This window comes from Dromiciops gliroides, chromosome 3 (assembly GCF_019393635.1).
Source record: "Dromiciops gliroides isolate mDroGli1 chromosome 3, mDroGli1.pri, whole genome shotgun sequence".
Lineage (NCBI taxonomy): Eukaryota > Metazoa > Chordata > Mammalia > Microbiotheria > Microbiotheriidae > Dromiciops > Dromiciops gliroides.
In genome coordinates this window covers 579,725,277-579,745,662 of record NC_057863.1, presented here as the reverse complement: position 1 = coordinate 579,745,662, position 20,386 = coordinate 579,725,277, and the positions used below count along the sequence as shown (strand labels likewise).

General features: G+C 43.6%; 1 protein-coding gene and 1 pseudogene across 2 annotated transcripts in view; both read right to left on the bottom strand.

Annotated features, from left to right (window-relative positions):
- Window positions 1–20,386, bottom strand: part of CLPB (caseinolytic mitochondrial matrix peptidase chaperone subunit B) — a 190,186-nt gene that overhangs the window by 118,928 nt on the left and 50,872 nt on the right. For both annotated transcript variants that reach the window (XM_043993018.1, XM_043993019.1), the window contains one exon: window positions 12,384–12,487. In XM_043993018.1, coding sequence (XP_043848953.1) covers window positions 12,384–12,487 — 104 coding nt within the window. The remainder of the gene's footprint in view (window positions 1–12,383; window positions 12,488–20,386) is intronic.
- On the bottom strand, window positions 4,130–4,866 carry LOC122746922 (annotated as a pseudogene).

Genomic DNA, 20,386 nt, shown 5'->3' with positions numbered 1-20,386 from the left:
GTGCCACTTAGCTGCCCCCCAACCTGAACATTCTTGCCTAAATACCTGCTGTTCCCTATGGCTGGAAGACCTTGATCAGCCCTTTCCCCCTCAAAACTGATCTATCCCCATAAAAAAACCCAAAACCCAAAACCCAAAACAAACAAAAAAACCTGATCTATCCTTCAAGACTCAACCCCTCCTCCATCAATAGCCTTCCACTTGGAAAGAAGCTTTTCTTACTTGCAAAAGCCACGGCATAGTGTTCCTTTCTTCCATGACTATGTTACTGTTTAATATTATTATAGTTACTTAGGTATGTGGTGAATCTTTCATCCTAGATTGTAAGTTCCTTGAGGAGGACTGTGTCTCACAGTAACAAAAACGTAAATTTCTACGAGCACCTTAAGATTTACAAAGCATGAGATAGGTAGTACAAATATTATCCTCCTCATCTTAAGATGGGGAAACTGAAATTCTGAGAGTAACTTATCTTTAGTGACATAGCTAGTGTGTGCCAATGCCAGAATTCAAACTCAGGTTTTCTGATTCCAAGTCTAAAGCCCTTTCTACTACCATATGATTCCTCTTATCTTTACTTCCATAATAATGAGCATAGGGTCTTGTATACAGTAGGTATAAAATAAAGTTTTCCTGAATTGACCTGAATGGGGTTGAATTGACCTAGGTGAATGTGTGGCTGAGTGTTTAGGGGTTCTAGGGAAGGGAGGGATGGTACAAATAGCAGCTCCATTACCGCCAGTGGGGGCTCCCAGCCACCTCCCGAACTCCAGGGCATTTGTCCACTGGCAAAGGATGTTCGAGGCTGCATCGTCCTTCCCCCTATCTGAAGACACAGAGAGGGGCTACTCAGCTAAAGCAGACCAGAAATTTGGTTAGCGGGAGGCAGGGAGAGGGAATTGGGGGAGGAGGTCATTAAGCCCCTGCTCATAGGACAGCCTGGACCCTCCACTTTGGTTCCCTCTGATCAGCTGCAGAGGAGGGGCGAGGGGGATAGCAAAAAGGGACTTTGCCAGGCTTGTGCCCCTCGAGGCTCATCTTTATTCAGGCACTGCTCTGAGAGGAGAGCTGATTTACAGCTGGGTTTGGCCACATTCTGCTTTGTTTTATTGTTTTAATTGTACATGAGAGAGGAGCAGGGTACAGTGTCGTTTATGACAGCCTCAGACACTCAGTGTTTATAATGGTTGCTTACAGGCAGCCTTTGGCTGCTGGGCCCGGAGACTTGTTTACTGTTACTGCAGATTTACTGCCTCTTCCACCTGAGGATTTGGGAACCCCGACACCCAGCAGCCAGCCACAAGTGGTGTGGTGACTGGTGCCCCAACACAGAGGAGGCCAGACTCATTCAGGGAAAATGACCACCCAACTCTCTGGACTATCAACCTTCTCACCGAGGCCAGTCTGGTCTTCTGGCTCCCCACCCTCTCCTCCTCAGATTCACAGAATGTCTGTCAGAGGTGGAAGGATCTTAAGTTGATCCAGCCCTACTCCCTAATTTTACAGGTAAGGAAACTGAGGCCGGGGTAACAGGCATGTCCAGGGTCACCCGATAAGTAGCAGAGCAGGGACTCAAAGTCAAGCATTCTGACTGCAAAGCCAATGTTCTACCTGCCTCACTAAGCTGCCTTGATGTGGTGTGGGAATTCTGTGTTATAGAGGGGAGTTAGCAGAGGGAAGTGTCTGTTCTCACAAGGACACCCAGACATTCCCACCTGATAGGCTGACCACTCGTTTTCCATCAAAGTACCAAATGCCATGGAGGCAAATGCCTTTAGGAACAGCAGAATGCTCCATAACTTCAGGAGATAAGCCTGGCTTGGCCCAGGGGGCAGAAGGTCACCTGCAGGTGGCTCTGATGTTTGAGGGCAAGTTGTCACTTCTGCCAAGAGAAAGTCCCTTGATGGCAGAAACCGCCACAACTTTGCCATTATAGCCTCAGCACCTCATCAGCACTTGGTACATGGTGTTAACTGAGAAATGCTTGACTGAGTGACTCCTTTCTCAAGCTATCCCTTCTCCTAATCTTCCCATTTCTGTGGGCGGGCTGTTGTCCCTTAAGGCGGCGAGGCTCAAAGCCCTAGTTAGCTGTGACCTTCTCCTTCTCCTTTACTCCTCAGCACCAGGTACCCCGCCATTCTACCTGAGAGATGGATGTCTCTCCTCTGCCCCCTCCTCACCATTTCCACGGCCACTAATTAAGCCTCTGGCACCTTGTACCTAGATTACTTCAACTGCCTCCTGCACTGGCAAAGAATAAAAACAACAGGGGCAGTTAGGTGGCGCAGTAGATAGAGCACCGGCCCTGGATTCAGGAGTACCTGAGTTCAAATCCGGCCTCAGACACTCAACACTTACTAGCTGTGTGACCCTGGGCAAGTAACTTAACCCCAATTGCCCCGCAAAAAAAAAAAAAAGAATAAAAACAACAACAACAGTAATAAGGCAAATGGGATAACGGTTGCAAAGCACTTAGCACAGTGGCTGGCACACGGTGGCATTATAAAAATGTTAGCTCATAGCTACTATTACCGTCCCAGGCACTGAGAAGGCAAATGTTAGGAATATTAGTGGCTCAATTTGAAGGAATTGGCAATCTAACAGAAGTAACTCAATCTGAGTGAGACAGGGTAGAGAGCTGATGGAAGCAAAGAACCCCAGCCCAAATGGTATGAGAAAAGGAAGAAGGACTGGCTGAGGTGGCCCCTGAGCTGGGTCCTGAGGAGGAAAAAAGGCAGTGCTGATTTTAGGGATGACATTTAGGGCTTGGCAGATGGGGAGGAGACTGGCAAACATGCAGATCAGAAGAGAGGGCTAGAATAGAGGGGAGTCAAATGAAATATTCTGGGGAGGGCCTGAAATGCCAGGCTAAGGAGCTGTGTTTTATCCCAGAGGGAAGAGGGAACCATTGTAGGTTTCTGAGCAAGGGTGCCATCTGGTCAGACCTGCGTATTAGTGTGGCTATTTTGAAGGTGATGTGAAACATGGATTGGAGACTGAGACAGGGGCAGGGGAAGGGAATGAGTGTAAAGCCTCTATCAGGTGCCAGGCATTGCGCTAAGTAATTTATAAATATGATTTCATCTGATCCTCACAACAACTTTGGGAGGTTTTATTACATCCATTTTACAGATGAGGAAACTGGCAAACAGGTGAAGTGACTTGCCCAGGGTCACACAGCAAGTGCATGCCTGAGGTTGGATTTAAACTGAGGTCTTCCTGTCTCAGGCCCAGGGCTCTATCCACTGTGCCACCCGGCTGCCCTGTACCTTGTACATAGTAGATACTTCCTGAATTTGTATTTGGATGCACACCCCTAGTGCTATCACAGGAGGTCTCAGTTTATTCATTAGTAAAATGGGGGGGGGGGGTTTATCTAGATAACCACTAAGGTTTCTTCCAGCTCTAAGTCAACGATAGTAATGATGGTGATGTTGACCCTCTGATCTATACCAAAGCTTCTTAAACTATGGGTCTTGACTCCATAAGGAGTTGTGTAACTGAATGTGGGGGTTGCAAAAAATTTGGCAACAGTAAAAGGTTATGTGTAGCTATTTTATATACCTATAACTGGGGTCACATAAATTTTTCAGGCATAAAGGGGTTGGCAAATGAAAAAAGTTTAAGAAGCCCTGCTCTATACAACTTGGTAGCTCCCTACTGCCTATTGTTCAATTATGTTTCAGTTTCTGTGACCCCATTTGGGGTTTTCTTGGCAAAGATACTGGAATTATTTGTCTTTTCTAAGAGTAGTTTCAACTTCCTTGCTCTGCATTTAAGACCCTCAAAAATCTGGCACTCTCCTATATTTCCAGCCTTATCTCATACCACTGTCCTCTCTGCACGCTCTGACTACCAGCCAGACTGAACTATTTGCCATTCCCCAGGTTGTACTCAGCACTCTCCTATCTCCAGGTCTCTGCTCATCCTATACCTGGAATGTCTATAGCCCTAGCCCATGACCACCCTCTTCAAGAAAGAATTTGCAATCCCTCACAGACCTTAAAGCATTGTATGTTAATTCTTACTATTCTTATCATCATTCCTCAGGTCATGGTCCTTAGCAACTTCTCCCCTGAAACAGGAATTCTTAACCTAGGGGCTGTGAACTTTTTTTTTTTTTGGGGGGGGGTTTAAATGCGTTTTATTTTAGACAACCTACATGACATGTTTTTAAAAACAATGCCTCCACTCCAAATAAATCAAGATGAAAAATAAATGAATAAAGCTCAAGATGACATCAGTCCAAGTTTGTCCAAGTCCTGGTGTTGTGTACTTGACAAAAAGCAGCAGCCAGTTATGACGACAGGTGATTCAAAGTAATCAGTCGAATTTGTTAACATTTCTCCATTTCTAAACCATCCTTAAAGAAAATCATATATGGGGTCACACCATCCTCACGGAAGTCCAAGAGAGCCACCATGCCATCTGGATTCATGTTTTCGCCTATGAAGAACTGATAGTTTTTAAAATTGGCAAGGATGTGTTTGATTTGTTCTGCAGCTCCAGTCAAAAAAGGTTTTACTCTATCTGGCTTGTGCTCTTCAAGTCTGCCTTTGATTTCATGTAGTCTTTGATGTACTTTTTATAGGACTCTTTTGTGATACTAGTTTCTTGCAGATGATGGTTTATTACTATGTCAACTCCAGTGATTACAGTGGCATCTGTTCCTTCACCCTCAGGACCTTCAGCAGAGGCATTTCCACCAATGAGTGAATCATCAGTGGTACCCTCTGTCCTACTGACCATCTTCCCCTCCACCTCTAGGCACAGCCTGTTTGTGGTCTCCCGGATCTTGTAAATGTCAGAGAACATCTCATCATGGCTGATGAGGTCCCGGTAGATGATCATGGCGGCGGAAGGAGGGAGGCGGCAGCTACGGCGCTAGTGCTGCGGAGCTCGGTGTGAGCTCGATGCAGCCGAAGCGGCGCTTGGGGGGGGAGGGGGGAAGCGGGCAGAAAAGCGTCTGTGAACTTTTAAAACTATTTTGATGACTAGATTTAATTACAATTGTGTTCCACTGTAATCCTAAATATTTTATTTTGTGCATTTAAAGATTGTGATAAGGGGCCATAGGTTTTACCAGCCTGCCAAAGGGATCCACAATACATAAAAAGTTTAAATGCCTGTCCTAGGACCTTACGCATATAACACCTTATACTTAATACTTTTTTTTAATCATGTTGTTATTGTTTATTATACCTCCAATCCATTGAGTGGATGCATAATGGTGAACTTGTGCAAGGACATGGACAGGAGTTGTAGAAGATAGGAAGGCATAGATGGGCTGCAATCTGTATCATTGGAGGGAACTTGAATAGATGAGATCACAGATCTTGTACTGTATTACTAAGATCTCGTGAAGGAGTTATCCTACAACCTCATCCTCAATTCCTCACACTCTCTCTCTCACCCCTGACACATGAGTTGTTGCCTGTTGATTTCACTTTTGCAACTTCTCTCCGCTAATATGGCCCCCACCCTAGTGCAGACCCTGGTAGCCTCACGCTTGGACTATTGCAATAATGTGCTGGTGGGTCTCAAGTCCTTTTCCACTCCAATCCACCCTCCATTTAGCCATCAAAGTGATCTTCCTATAAAACACAGGATTTTCCTTTAAAAAAAAAGTCACTTCCCTACTATATAAATTCCAGTTGCTCCCTGTTGCCTCCAGGATTAAATATAAAACGCTCTGATTATCTTCCAAAGACCTTCCTAATCTAGCCTCCTCCTACCTTCCAGTCTTGACACCTTCCTGCCAGACTCCAGTGACACCAGCCTCCTGCTCTTCCATGAACTAGATGTTCCATCTCTTGGCTGCGGGCATTTTCCCTGGGTGTTCCCCATGCCCGGAATGCTTTCCTCCCTCTACTCCTAATACTGACCTGCTTGGCTTCCTTTAAGTTCCCCATGACTCCCATCTTCTGCAAGAAGCCTTCTTCAACCCCTTCTGGTGCCTTCCCTCTGTTGGTTATTTCCTAATTATCCTATACATAGCTTGTTTGTACATATTTGTTTGTTTGTTGTCTCCCTCATTTGACTGTGAGTTTCTTGAGGGCAGGACTGTTTTTTGGTCTCTTTTTGTATCTTCAGTGCTTAGCTCAGTGCCTGACATACAGTAGGTGCTTTCTCCATGTAACCCATCCCCAATCTGGACTGTGAGTTCCATTACGGCAGAAAGGATCATGCTTTAACCGGACTTTGTACTGTTTCCAGCTCCTAGCACAGTGTTCTGTATGTAGTTGGCACTTAATAAATGTTCCCTGTTTATTTGCTTAGTGAATTAATTCCACAAACTTCTGTAAGTATCTGTGCTAAGAGTGGTGAGAGTGAGAGGTGAATAAGACCATCTCTGTACTTCCAGAATTCAGGATCAGTCAGGATTAGTGTAGTAGCATGTGTGTGGGTGTGGAGACTGGTCAAGGAAGGCTTTTTTGAAGGGAAGAGGGATTTAAGTCACATTTTAGGAAGGATGTTGACAAGCCAGAGCCTGGTGTCTAAAGGGCTCTGTAAACTTGAAAGCCCACTATAAATGGTGGTGGTAGTAGTAGTTTGGGTTATTATTCTCAAGTTGTGGAATTGGAGCCACATTAGTAGAGAGTGATTACATCATGGATCCTGGAAGCATGAAGTATATTCTCATCAGTTAAGGAGACATGGAACATACGATGCCTGTGGTTTTAAGAGTTGAAAGACCTGGGCCTAATTTCTGGCACTGGCATTTATTTACTGGCAATCTGACCCTGAGCAACCTCTCTAAAGCTCAGCTTCCTTATTGGTAAAAGGTTGATAATATTTGTTCTACCTACCTAACTGTACTGGGTTAGTGCTAGGACAGGGCTTTGTGAACCTTGCAATGTTATAGAAATGTCATCAATAATGAGGCCCTCACAATAGCCCCATAAAGTGGAAGCAGCATTGTTAGTCTATCATCTGCATTTGGCATATAGGGAAACTACAACCTAGATAGGTGAAGAGATGAGCCCAAGAGAGTCTGCACACTACCCCACCCGTTCTCCCCAACCACCCCTGCTTGGAAAGTGACTTCATGCCATGGGATGTGCCTCCTATGTCCCTGGGCAGCAGGGATCTTTTCCTGCAGGAGACAACAAACAGTCTTGATTCTAAGGAACCTGGCTGAAAACTAAGGGTTCAGGAGTGTGGCTCCTTCCTTCCCTCCCTCATTGTTTTCTCTCTCCCACCTTCTGGGAGCCAGCAAAATTACATCACCATTAAGTTAGAAGCCTTTGCAATACAATCAGGGTGAAGCAAGGATACCCATTATCACCTCTTTTATGTTATATTATACTAGAAATGTTAGCTATAGCAATAATAGAAGAACAAGAAATTAGAATAGTCAATGAGGAAACAAAACAATCACTCTTTGCAGATAATATGATGATATCACACTTAGAAAAGCCTAGAGAATCAACTAAAAACTACTTGAAATTATTAACAACTTTAGAAAGTTGCAGGATACAAAATAAACTCACATAAATCATCAGCATTTTTATATATTACCCCAAATTCCAGCAACAACAGATAGGAAGGGAAATTCCATTTAAAACAACTGTAGACAATATAAAACACTTGGGAGTCTACCTGCCAAGCCAAACCAAGGAATTATGTGAACACAATTATAAAACACTTTTAATACAAATAAAGTTAGACCTAAACAATTTGAAAAATACTAATTGCTCATAGGTAGGCTGAGCCAATATAATAAAAATGACAATCCTATCTAAATTAATCTATTTATTTAGTGCATACAAATCAAACTGTCAAAAATATTTTATAGAGCTAGAAAAAATAATAACAAAATTCATTTGGAAGAATAAAAGCTCAAGGACATCAAAGGAATCAATGAAAAAAAATGTGAAAGAAGGTATTCTGGCAGTACCAGATCTTGAACTATATTATAAAGCAGTAATTATCAAAACAATTTGGTACTGGCTAAGAAACAGAGTGGTGGATCAATGGAATAGAACAGGTATGAATCACATTATAGTAAATGACTATAGTAATCTAGTATATAATAAACCCAAAGATCCAAGCTTTTGGGACAAAAACTCATTATTTGATAAAAAACTGCTGGGAAAACTGGAAAATGGGATGGCAGAAACTAGATATAGACCAACATCTCACACTGTATACTAAAATAAGGTCAAAATGGGTACATGATTTACATATAAAGGGTGATACTATGAGCAAATTAAGAGAGCATGGAATAGTTTATCTGTCAGATATATGGATGGGGAAGAATTTAGGAGCAAAGAAGATATAGACAGCATTACAAAATGTAAAATAATTTTGATTATGTAAAATTAAAAAAGCTTTTGCACAAACAAAACCAATGTAACCAAAATTATAAGGAATGCAGAAAACTGGAAAAGAATTTTTGCAACAAGTATCACTGATAAAGGCATCACTTCTCAAATATATAGAGAACGGAGTCAAATTTATAAAAAATACAAGTTATAGGGGGGCAGCTGGTGGTGCAGTGGATAAAGCACTGGCCTTGGATCCAGGAGGACCTGAGTTCAAATTCGCCCTCAGACACTTGACACTAGCTCTAGCTGTGTGACCCTGGGCAAGTCACTTAACCCTCATTGCTCTTCCAACAAAAAAAACTCCAAACAAACAAACAACAACAAAAAAAATACAAGTCATTCCTCAATTGATAAATGGTCAAAGTATATAAACAGGCAGTTTTCAGACAAAGAAATCAAAGCTATCCATAGTCATGAAAAAATACTCTAAATCATTACTAATTAGAGAAATGCAAATTAAAATAGCTCTGAAAAAAAGAAAAAAAATAACTCTGAGGTATCACCTCATAATTATCAGAGTGGCATATATAACAAAAAAAGAAAATGCTGGATATTGGAGGGGATGGGGGAAAACTGGGACACTAATCCACTTTTGGTGGAGTTGTAAAAAGATCCAACCATTCTGGAGAGCAATTTGGAACTATGTCCAAAGGGCTACAGAACTGTGCATACCCTTTGATCCAGCAATACCACTGATAGGTTTATATCCCAAAGACATCCAGAAAAAGACCTATTTGTACAAAAATATTTTTAGCAGCTCTTTTTGTGGTGGCTAAGAATTGGAAATCAAAGAATGCCCATCAATTGGGGAATGGCTGAACAAGCTATGGTATATGATTGTAATGGAATATTATTGTGCTATAAGAAATGACAAGCAAGATGATTTGAGAAAGCCCTAGAAAGACTTGTATGAACTGATGTATAGTGAAGTGAGCAGAACTACGAGAATATTGTGCACAGTGACAGCGATATTGCCTGATGAATTGTGAATGACATAACTATTCTCAGCAATACAATGATCCAAGACAATCCCAAAGGACTAATGATGAAGCATGCTATCCACTTCCAAAGAAAGAACTGATATAGACTGAAGCATGCTATTTTTCACTTTCATTTTTTTCTTTTATCCAAGTTTTCTTATATAAAATGACTAATATGGTAATGCTTGACATAACTGCACGTGTCACCTATATCTGACTGCTTACTGATGAAGGGAGGGAAGGAAGGAGGGGATAGAATTTGGAACTCAAAACTTTACTAAAAACTTGATGCTGCTGCTGATTTCTAGGTTCTTCAATCTGGAACACTTAAAGAACACCACAAGATCACTTCTTGTTTATCCAGGCTATTTTTGGGGGTGGGGTGGTGGTGGCAGAAGGGATAGGGTAGGGGTGGATTTGGCTTTTGAGGATAGCATGGATAATCCAAGCCCCATATTTTCTGGAAGCCAGAGCTACCCCCCATCCCCGCCCCCTTTTTATTAAATATATTCTTTCTCTACAAAAGCCCTGCGAGTGCCCTCAAACTACTACTTACATTCTATACTGCAGCCAAAATGGAGTCCTTGTAGAATTAAGGATTGGGAGTTAGAAGGGACCTTAAGGGCCATCTTATTTAATACCCCCCAGTTATATATTGGGGGTGGGGAAAATCTAAGCCTCAGAGACTTCAAGTGACTTGCCCAAGGTCACAGAGCTTTGATTATTCTACTTTATAGTGTGCTGCCTAACTGCACCCAAAACACAACTAAACTTTCCCTGTTTCTATGTCTTTTCTCATGCTGTTTCCTATGCCTAGAAAGTATTTTCTTTGTTGGATGAATTCCAAACTATCCTTTAAAGCCAAGCCCCCTTCCCCATCCAGAAAGCCTTCTTGGGTCTTGGCTGACAATTTTCTGAGAACCCCCAACTCTGGGCACATCACCCAGTACTCTCTCCACTCTTTTCCAAAACATCCATATTGTACTAGTCTATTACTGTTACCTATTTATGAGCCTGACTACCAAGCAGGGGTATGCAAATTACACAGCCAGAGGAGAGCTGCCTCCCCTCTTTACTAGACTAAGGAATCACATCTTACCTAAATTTTATACTTTCTCTAGGCTAAGCGAAGAACACCGCAAACAGTAGGCAATTAATAATAAATGTTTATTGAATAAAACTAGCCTAAACACTAGCCCTGGTTATGAGGAATGGTAGGGAAGTCCCTCAGAGTGGCCCCCACACCTGATTCATCCCAGATGAGCAAGAGGCACAATCAAGGGAGTACTAGAAAAGAAACATGGTAGTAAGGTGGGGAATGGGTCAAATAACCAGCAGGCAGTCTCTCTAATTTAACAGCTGTGAGGTAATTAAATGACCACCATCACTAGTTTCAGCCCTGCTCTACTAGGGGATTTTGAAATTGCCAACCTCAATGCCAGAAAGTCCTGGGCTCTAGTCCTGCTTCTGACATACTTGCTATGTGCCCCTGGTAAAGTCACTTAACTCTCAGTGTGCTAGGGCAATTCTCTAAGAATCTAAGTTGCAGAGAAGGCCCTGTTCTATACTGGTAGGAGTTTTCTCACCCAGAATTTTCCATACCATGAAATCACACAGGTCAGTCAATCAATCAACAACCATTTATTAAGCACCTACTGTATGTTGGCATTGTGCTAGCTATAGAGGAAAGGAATAAAAAGTTGGGATTAAAAAGATAGATATGGGGCAGCTAGGTGGTGCGGTGGATAGAGCACTGGCCCTGGATTCAGGAGGACCTCAGTTCAAATCCGGCCTCAGACACTTGACACTTACTTACTGTGTAACCCTGGAAAAGTCACTTAACCCTTATTGTCCCTCAAAAAAAAAAAAAAAAGATAGATATGTAAGAAATAACAGAAGAAATGCTTGGCACAATGCTTAGACAAAAAGTTTCAAAAACCATGTTTCGTAGTCCCTAAATCCTGCCCCAGTCCTGGCTCTCTTACTTCTACTTTCTTTGATCTTGTCTCCTAGCATTCTTCTTCTTCTTCTTTTTTTTTTTTTGCAGGGCAATGGGGGTTAAGTGACTTGCCCAGGGTCACACGGCTAGTAAGTGTCAAGTGTCTGAGGCTGGATTTGAACTCAGGTACTCCTGAATCCAGGGCCGGTGCTTAATCCACTGTGCCACCTAGCCACTCCCCTAGCATTCTTCTGCTCCCAACCCATTTAGGGATGGTGGGAGGGGAAGTGGGGCCAGTGGAGTACTAGAGGAGGGGAGAAACACTGTCAGTAACAAGAAAACAATAATAAACGGGTCTGAGGCTAAGGATGTTTTTACAAAAGGGTTGTTCTGTAGCACAAAGCCTGTGGCAGGTGCCTACAACCTCCAGAGGGAATGAACGCCCAGCATTTGCACTTGTGCTCTCACAGGTGTGGGCCCCCAGACAGTACTAGTCCTACAGGCCAAGCCCAGCCTTAGGGGGTGTCACGGCCTATGAATATTTGGACATAACAGCATACATACAGTGGGGGACAGGGAATGAAAGAAGCTTTGAAAGGTTTGAAAAGGTGCCCCATAGCGATCAAACAGCTTTCCAATACTTCCTGTACCTCGCTGAGTTGATATACCTTGTTTCCAAACTTGACTTTCTTTTTTTTTTAATTTTAATTTTTACTTATTTAAATTTAAAAATTTTTTCAAACTTGACTTTGAATGCCGTCCTCGTTAATTCATTTTCATTGCTCCAAAAAAGTCTAGACTCCTGCCCAGGCTAGTTTGGCCCTCAGGTTACGTTTATTTGCAGCCTAATTTGCTGTTCTCCCTGGGAAGGTATTGCCCTCTTCCAACATTGGCCCTGGTGATAAGGGGCAGATATAGATCATAATTTTTCCATGCTATCATACATTAGAAGATCTGCCCCATGTCTTCTCATAAATCCTCCATAAAAGCCCCACTGAATACCCTGGAGTCCTTCCTTTGGTTCTTTCAGTATCTTGGGGGTAACTAACACAGCATTTGGGCCATTTTTGCTCTCATTCCTAATAGAGAGGCAACCACTACTGAAGAGCTCTTTCCTCATGGGGACCCTCTTACCTTCTAGCGAATGCACACCTTGCTCCTTGGCGGTCTTGTAGACGCTGCTAAATTCATCTCCTAGGTTGGGATCAGCCCCTGCTGCCAGCAGGACTTGCACGACACTGAGAGGGAACAGAAGCACGTAAGGAGTGAGTGGTAAGGGACCAGAAATATACAACACTCTCCCTAACACCTGCAGATTTGCCTGGGTATAGTGTGTCACAACCTGGAACTCTACAGAGCTCCACACTCAGCACGGCCTGTTTGTCAGCTGTGAGCTAACAGCATCTCATTTCACTGAGGGGGTAACTAAAGGGAAAGTGATTTGCCCCATGGCATGACGTTAGGATTGCGATCTGAACCCAGGTTTCCTTAATCTGTTCCCAGCCTTCTCTCTTCACTACATCATACTGCTTGTCAATCAATCAACAAACATTTAGTAAGCAACTACTGTGTGCCAGGCACTCTGCTACATGCAGGGGATACAAAGAAGGGTAACAGTAGTCCCTGCCCTCAGAGAGTGTATACTCTCAAGGGAGAAGCATGTTCGGTTGGCACATAAAAGGTAACCTGAACCTTTTTTGAGCATTAGTAGCTGAGGGTCATGGGAAAGGGCTCCTGTAGAAGATGGGCAGTGAGTCAATTCTTGAAAAAAGCCAGGACAACTCAGAGGTGGGGGTGAAGAGGCAGAGCATCACAGGCATTCCAGGGGGACAGGCAGGGAGTGCCGAGGCATGGGGACGGGAGACGTAGTCTTGTGTTTAAGGGGCTGCACGTGGGCCAGTGAGGCAGGGCCACAGAATGCATCGAGCTGAGTAAGGTACAAGATGGTTGGCGAGGTAGTAAGGTAAACTGATTTATTTAAACGCATTTATTTTTTCTTCCTTCCATTCCCCACCAAAAAGACTAAAGGAAAAGAAAACTCTCATAATAAATATGTATAGCCTAGAACAAAACAAATTCCCGCACTGGTCATGTCCAGAAATATGCCTCAATCTGCCTTTTCTGGTTGGGGTGTTTCTTCAGGTCTCTGGAACCATGGTTTACCATTGTATTGATCAGGGTTCCAAAAAGTCTTTATGAAACTACTGCTTTTACGTAATTATGGGTGATGTAAATTCACCTGGAAGAAAGGGGATGATAAGGCCCAGTGGACTGTTGGGTGTGCTAGCAGGTCAGATGGCAATGCCTAGATGTCTGGAGGGGTTTAGTGGCAGGGCAGACAAGAAGGCCTGGTGGTCTTCCATCTTACCAGAGGGATTATATAGATGGTGACTGCCATTCAAGCAGCTTGAGTGGCTATGTCTACCTGACAAGTGCTGGGTAGATTAAAAGAGAGGGGCAGCTAGGTGGCACAGTGGATGGAGCACCGGCCCTGGAGTCAGGAGGACCTAAATTCAAATCCGGCCTCAGACACTTAACACTTACTAGCTATGTGACCCTGGGCAAGTCACTTAACCCCAATTGCCTCACTTAAAAAAAAAAAAAGAAATTAAAAGAGAGGTTTAACCCACCACTACTGGGAACAGAGGGAGAAGGTCAGAGTTTCAGGGGAGCAAGGACTCAAATTCCTCCTAAAAGGGAGTGGGGGGAGAGGGCTGTCAGCATCCAGTTAGCATAAAGAGGAAGGGCACAAGAGGAGAAAGGTCTTTGGGGGAGGGAGTGAGGGCAGGGTGGCTTCTTGTGGTGCCTGTTCCTGTTGCTGCTCCTTGATGGGATGGGTCTGGTGGTCTTGCTAGGACAGAAGAGATGGGCTGGCTGGTTGAGGGGCTATATCATGGCAAAGGATAATCAATGTGGAAGATGTTGCTTCAGCACCATCAGGACAAAGTCCTAATTACGTTTCTGCTTAGACTAGTACAAAAAGGAGTTAAATGACATCACATGTACAAGATGGGGAAGTCATAATTAAGACAGCAGTTTGTGTGAAGCAGATCTGGGCATCTAAACAATGCACATTAATAATCGTTCTATTGTATACAAGATAGCTATGTGATTTGGGGTACACAAGAGAGGCAGATCTTCCTGACAGTCCTTCTGTGCTCAGACCATGAGCTTGATTTTTATGTTTCGTTCTGGATGCCAAGTTTAGAAGGGTCAATGATAAGCTGAAATGTGTCCCCAGGAGAGCAAGCAGGTCAGTGAGAGGCCTTGAGAATTGGGTGAAGGAACTAGGCATGTTCAACCTCGAGAAGCCTTAGGAGGAGACTCCAGGAAAACCTTTCTAACAATCAAAGATGTCTCAAGGTGAAATGGGTCTGATGTGGAAGGTATCTCACTGGAGGTCTTCAAGAAGAGGCTGGATGACCATCTGTTAGGTACAGTGTAATGGAATTCTTTTTTGGGAATGTATTGGACTAGGAAGTTGCTAAGGTCCCTTCTAGCTCAAAACTCTGTTGGGGCATCTCAGGGACCCAGTGAATGGAGCACTGGCCCTGGAATCAGGACCACCTGAGTTCAAATCTGGCCTTAGACACTTACTAGCTGTGTAACCCTGGGCAAATCACTTAACCATGACTGCCTCTGAAAAAGGAAAACAAAAACAAAAATGAAAACAACTCTGTGATTACGCACTTCCAGTATAAAATATGAAAAAATTGGCCTGATTTTCAAAGGCAGTGTGGGACAATGGAAACTGCTAGATTTGGAGTTGGTTTTGCTGCTTATTAGTCAAGTGACTTCAGATCTGGCTTAACTTCTGGACCACAACACTTCCACACAACAATCCTTTGAATGCGATATTGTGCTGCGTCTAAGTCTTCATGTCTGCAGTGTAAATGGTACCAGTGACCTTCATACCACTCCCCTCCAACCAATATGATCTAGTTAATAAATAGCCTTCCTCAAATGTGGTGTCCAGGATTCAACATGAAAGGCTGACTGTTATTTGGCCAGGACAAATGACAATGTCAACGAAACTCTTCCCATCTCCTTTCAGATACTATTCATGCCCCTCGAAGAAGCACAGACAATGTGAAGCTTTTGGGGCCATGTCACTGCACTGAAAGATGTCACAGATGTGACTGCTAAGTCACTAAAGGTTTCAGAGAAGCAGATTTAGGTTGGATGCACAGAAAAACTTAGTAACTGTCAGAGGTATCCAATAACAGAATAATGGCTACCTTGGGAGGGAAAGGCTACCTCCTGCTGAATCTCGTCTTCCGTTCACCTTGCTGGGGGTATATTGTTAAGAACTGGTGAAGAATGAGGGGCAGCTAGGCGGCGCAGTGGATAGAGCATCGGCCCTGGAGTCAGGAGGACCTGAGTTCAAATCAGGTTGCAGACACTTGACACTTACTAGCTGTGTGACCCTGGGCAAGTCACTTAACCCCAAATGCCTCACAAAAAAAAAAAAAAAGGATTAATGAAGAATAGATTCTCATTCAGGGATGGCTTGGACTAGATGACTGTCATACTCCTTTCTGGCTCCTAGATTCTGTGGGCTTACAATATAACCTTGAGACCTTTTCCACGTCAACTTTCTTTTAACCTTACCTCCCACCATTCTCATCCTGTGAAGTTGACTTTGGGAGCCCAACGGCTTCACACTGATCTCCATTACATTTCATCTTATTTAAGACTAGCCCTGCTGCTTTAGCCTTCTTTTTGTAGCTGGCCCCTATCGTTTATCCTTCTACCTGTGTCATTTGTGTATCTGGTAACTTCCTATCTACTGGCTTCAGCCAAGTCTGATAAAACCACTGAACAACACAGGCCCAAGGAAAGATTCCTGATACGGTCTGGTAGATACTTCTCTCTAAGTTGACACTGGACCATTAATGGATCTGATCCTTTAACCATATCAAGTCTGCATAACTATACTATCACCCAGTCTGCATCTCCACTTAGTCCATTTTGACAAATGTTTTCCCTGAAATCTAGGTTGTTGTTAGTCTACCAGCTCTGCCTTGGTTCCTAGTAGCTTCACAGAATAGGGAACCAGCTTTTCTGCATTCATAGCCACACAATCCTACCCTTTCCAGATCAGGCTGATTTAAAATCCAAGTGAAAAGGATGTCTTGGTCTAAACTCAAAGGGACAATAATTTGGTCAATATTTAGCTGCTCCATCCAATCACCCTTCAATTGCGCCTTGGAGTCTCATGTCAGGCTGTCCCTCTGGGCAGTCCATGGCACCGATTTCTTCTTCCAGACATTTCTGGGTTCAGAGGTATTGATCGTCTCTGTCCAATTTGCAGGCAGCAGGACGTGTCCAAGCAACCAAGTGCAGTCCCCTTGGCTCCGGAGGGCAGAGAATGGCCCAGTGTGATGGGGAAGGAAAAGTGATTTGGTTCATCATCATGAACGCTAACCCAATCACAAGAAATATGCAATTCACCTTCTAAAGCAGAAAGCTAGGAAAGAAGACCTATGAGCTAGACCCCAAGGGCTCTGTCTAGGCCAATGACTCATCATGCAGCCTCAGAGAGGACTGTTTATATTCTCTGGGGTTCAGGTCATATTCTCAAGCACTTAAAAGCATGACAAGAATGGCTGGAACTGCTGAAATTATAGAAGCTGGGTAACTATGGGCATCCAATTGCTAATGATGATGACTACTCAGACTAGTAAGCCTCTAACTACCCAGACTAGTAAGCCTCTAACAAATCTTTCCTGATTCCTTACTGCCTACCCCCAAAAGTTAATTCAACAAATATTTAAGTGTATCAGAGAGATGCAAAACAAAGTACCATTTATGGGGGGAAAGGATATCATTATCAACTAAGGGACAAATGAGTGCTTTGGGGAAGAAGCAATATTTTAGATGGGCTTCAAAGGATGGGAAGTAAGTCAGCAGGCAAAGGGGGAAGGAAAGGCATTTCAGATATTTTTTAAAAAGTGAGAAAAGGGATGGAGTGTGCTACACATGTTATGGGGGGAGATGGTAAGACAGAGAGTAGTCTAGTTAGCTGGAATGTAGGGGAGGTAGAAGTGAGAGATAGAAGTTTGGAAAGATGGGTGGTACCAGATTGCAGAGGGCTTTGAATGCCAGGCAAAGGAATCTAAACTTTGCAACAGAAAGTCACTGAAGGTTTCTGAATAGAGGCATCAGTCCAGCAGTGGTATGAAGGAATGAATTGGAAGGAGGAGAGAGAAGAGACAGAATGACCTGTTACACAGAATCTTAGAGTAGGACCAGACCTTAGGTCATCTAATCTACTCGACTATCTGGAAACAGATACAACATCCTCAACAAGTGGTCTTTTAGTCTCTGCCTTAAGTCCCCAAGTCAGGGGTCATCATTATCAAAAAGCAATCAATCAGCATGCATTTATTAAGTGCTTACTATGTGCTATGCACTAGGTACTATGCTAAGCTCTGGGGGATAAGAAAATGAAAAACATGAGCCCTGCCCTCATGGTGTTCCCATTCTAATGGGGGAAACAACATGCAAACAATGATCTACATATGAAACACACACACATATACATGCATGCATATTATGTGTATGTACATAAGTATATGTACACATATATGCATATACGTACACACATACATACATCCACTCACACATATAGAAATAAAAACTAAAAATACACATACAGTATAAAGGGAAGGTATTCTCAGAGGTACTGCACTAGAGGTAGAGGGGGATGAGAATGGCCTTTTTTTTTTTTTTAGAGTGAGGCAATTGGGGTTAAGTGACTTGCCCAGGGTCACACAGCTAGTAAAGGTCCAGTGTCTGAGGCCAGATTTGAACTCAGGTCCTCTTGAATCCAGGACTGGTGCTTTATCCACTGCACCACCTAGCTGCCCCGACTGGGAATGGCCTTTTGCAGAAAGTAGGTTTTGAGATGACTGGAAGGAATTCAAGGAAAACAGGAGGTGGAGATGAGGAGGGAGAGTACTCCAGGCACAGTGAACTGCTGGTGAAGAGGCCCGACGGAGAGATGGTGTGCTGTGTGTGAAGAACACCTAGGAGGCCAGTGCCACTGGATCATACATCACATGTAGGAAGAAAGAGGCCTGATTTGGAAGGACTTTAAATTCCACAGAAAGGATTTTTGTCTCTCCCATTAGATTGTGAGATCCTTGTGGGCAGGGATGTGTCTTTTGCTTCTTTTTGTGTCCCTAGCACTTAATACAGTGTCCAGCACATAGTAGGCACTTAATAAATGTTCACTGATTAATTCAAAAGGGAAGTTCAGAAGAGGAATGGACTCTGGGTCAGTGAAGACTTAAAATTAATCCTGAAGATGAATAGTCCCTACCTCTTATCCAATTGAAACCTGATTAGCAAATTAAAAGATAATGAGTTCAGTTTGGGACATTCTAACTTTGAGATAACTATCAGACATTCATTTTGAATATCCAGTAGGCAGTTGGAGATGTGAGACTGGAGCACAGAAGAGAGAATGAGTCTAGATCTCTACATCTGTGAGTCATCTGCATAGGGATGATAATTTAATTTGACTAAATCCAAGGCGGGGAGGGGGTCTGATGAGGTCATTGAAAGAGTATAGACAGAGAAAATAAAGAGAACTCAGGGCAAAGCCTTGAAGATCACCCAAAGTATGGAGGACAAGATATGACTGAACCAGCAAAGGAGACTAAGAAGATATGCTCACACAAGGAGGAGGACCTAGAGTAGTGACACAGAAACCCAGCGAGGGAAGGCTGGTCAATGGTGTCAAATGCTTCCATGAGTTGAGAAGGATGAGGCCCACCTGTTTTTCTCTTGGCCTACCATGTCAGAGAGGAAGAGTTAAATGTTATTGCTCTTCTCCTCACTGGCCAGTCCAGATTCAAAGCTGTCATACCAACCTGAGGGAGATAGTCTACTGAGGTGCATGGGCCCTGGGGCAGAGTTGATCAAGTTGACTAGACAGTGAAACATCAAACAAGCCTGGACCCTTCTATAAACCAGCCCAGCCTACAGGCTCCACCGACCACTGCCTTGACCACAAGGCAAGGCAGGACCAGAGATTCACCTCTGCCTTCCTTTGGTTGAACATGTTTCTACCTGTGGCGCAGGACTGACAACCAAATCAATATTACCATTGCTCATGTGGACAGGGCATGACAATTCACTGCCCTATGAATCCTTTCAGAATCCTTAAGCTACTGAGCAGTAGGCTGGAAGCTATCTTAGCTAGGCATACTCTCCATTCCTTCACATCCATGCATGGCAGTCTCTATCCTATTGTTAACAAACTGCCCTTCCTATCAGACCCATGTACATGTTTTCTAATTAGTTATTAGATGGGCATGTTGTTTGCCCAAAAGAATTAATGTGAACTCCTTTCAGGGCAGGAGCTAGTTCCCTTTTGTCTAGATAGCTTCAGTGATTAGCACACAGTAGGCACTCATTTCTAGGTGCCAAATGGCTCTTAGGCAAGGCTGAGAAGAAAGCACATGTGGCTGGGAGGATGATAAGAAAGGATCCATGTGCTCAGGATGGGGTATGAAGGTTTCTGGGATCGTAGGCATTTCCCTGGGTTGGCAGCCGCTGTGGGCCTAATTTGCTAATTGGGTTTTAATTGGATCAGAGGCAGGGACTTGAAGGGGATGTAAGGAGAGCATGACTCAAGTCTTCACTGATCTGTCCAGTGACTCAAGGGCAGTGGTTGGCCACAGCTCACTAGGGAGTTAAGTCCTGTTTGCTCTGAACATAAAATGAAAGGGGCGAGAGGCAGGTCCAGAAGCAGGTTCTGGCCTGGGCCCTTTGTGTGACAGTGACAGCCTTGAAGGCAGCTTGGCTAGTAAAGCCTGAGGAGGAATTAATTTGCTACAAAGGAATTCTCAATTCAGTGACATTTTAGAGAACCCTTTCCCCTTCCATCAGGCTGAGAAAGCACACTGAACATTTGATGGACACCATGAATTCCAAGGAGAACACAAGGAAGGGATTCTCATTCCCCGTGCACCTTCAATGGGAAAAAGGGGAGACGAGATGGACACAAATAAAGAAATACAAGCTAAACATTTTTTTGGAGGGGGAAGCATGAAGGAAGGAGAAGGGCACAAGCAGCTGAAGTCACTGGGAAAGGCTTCATGTAGGAGGAGGTTGGGCTTCTATGA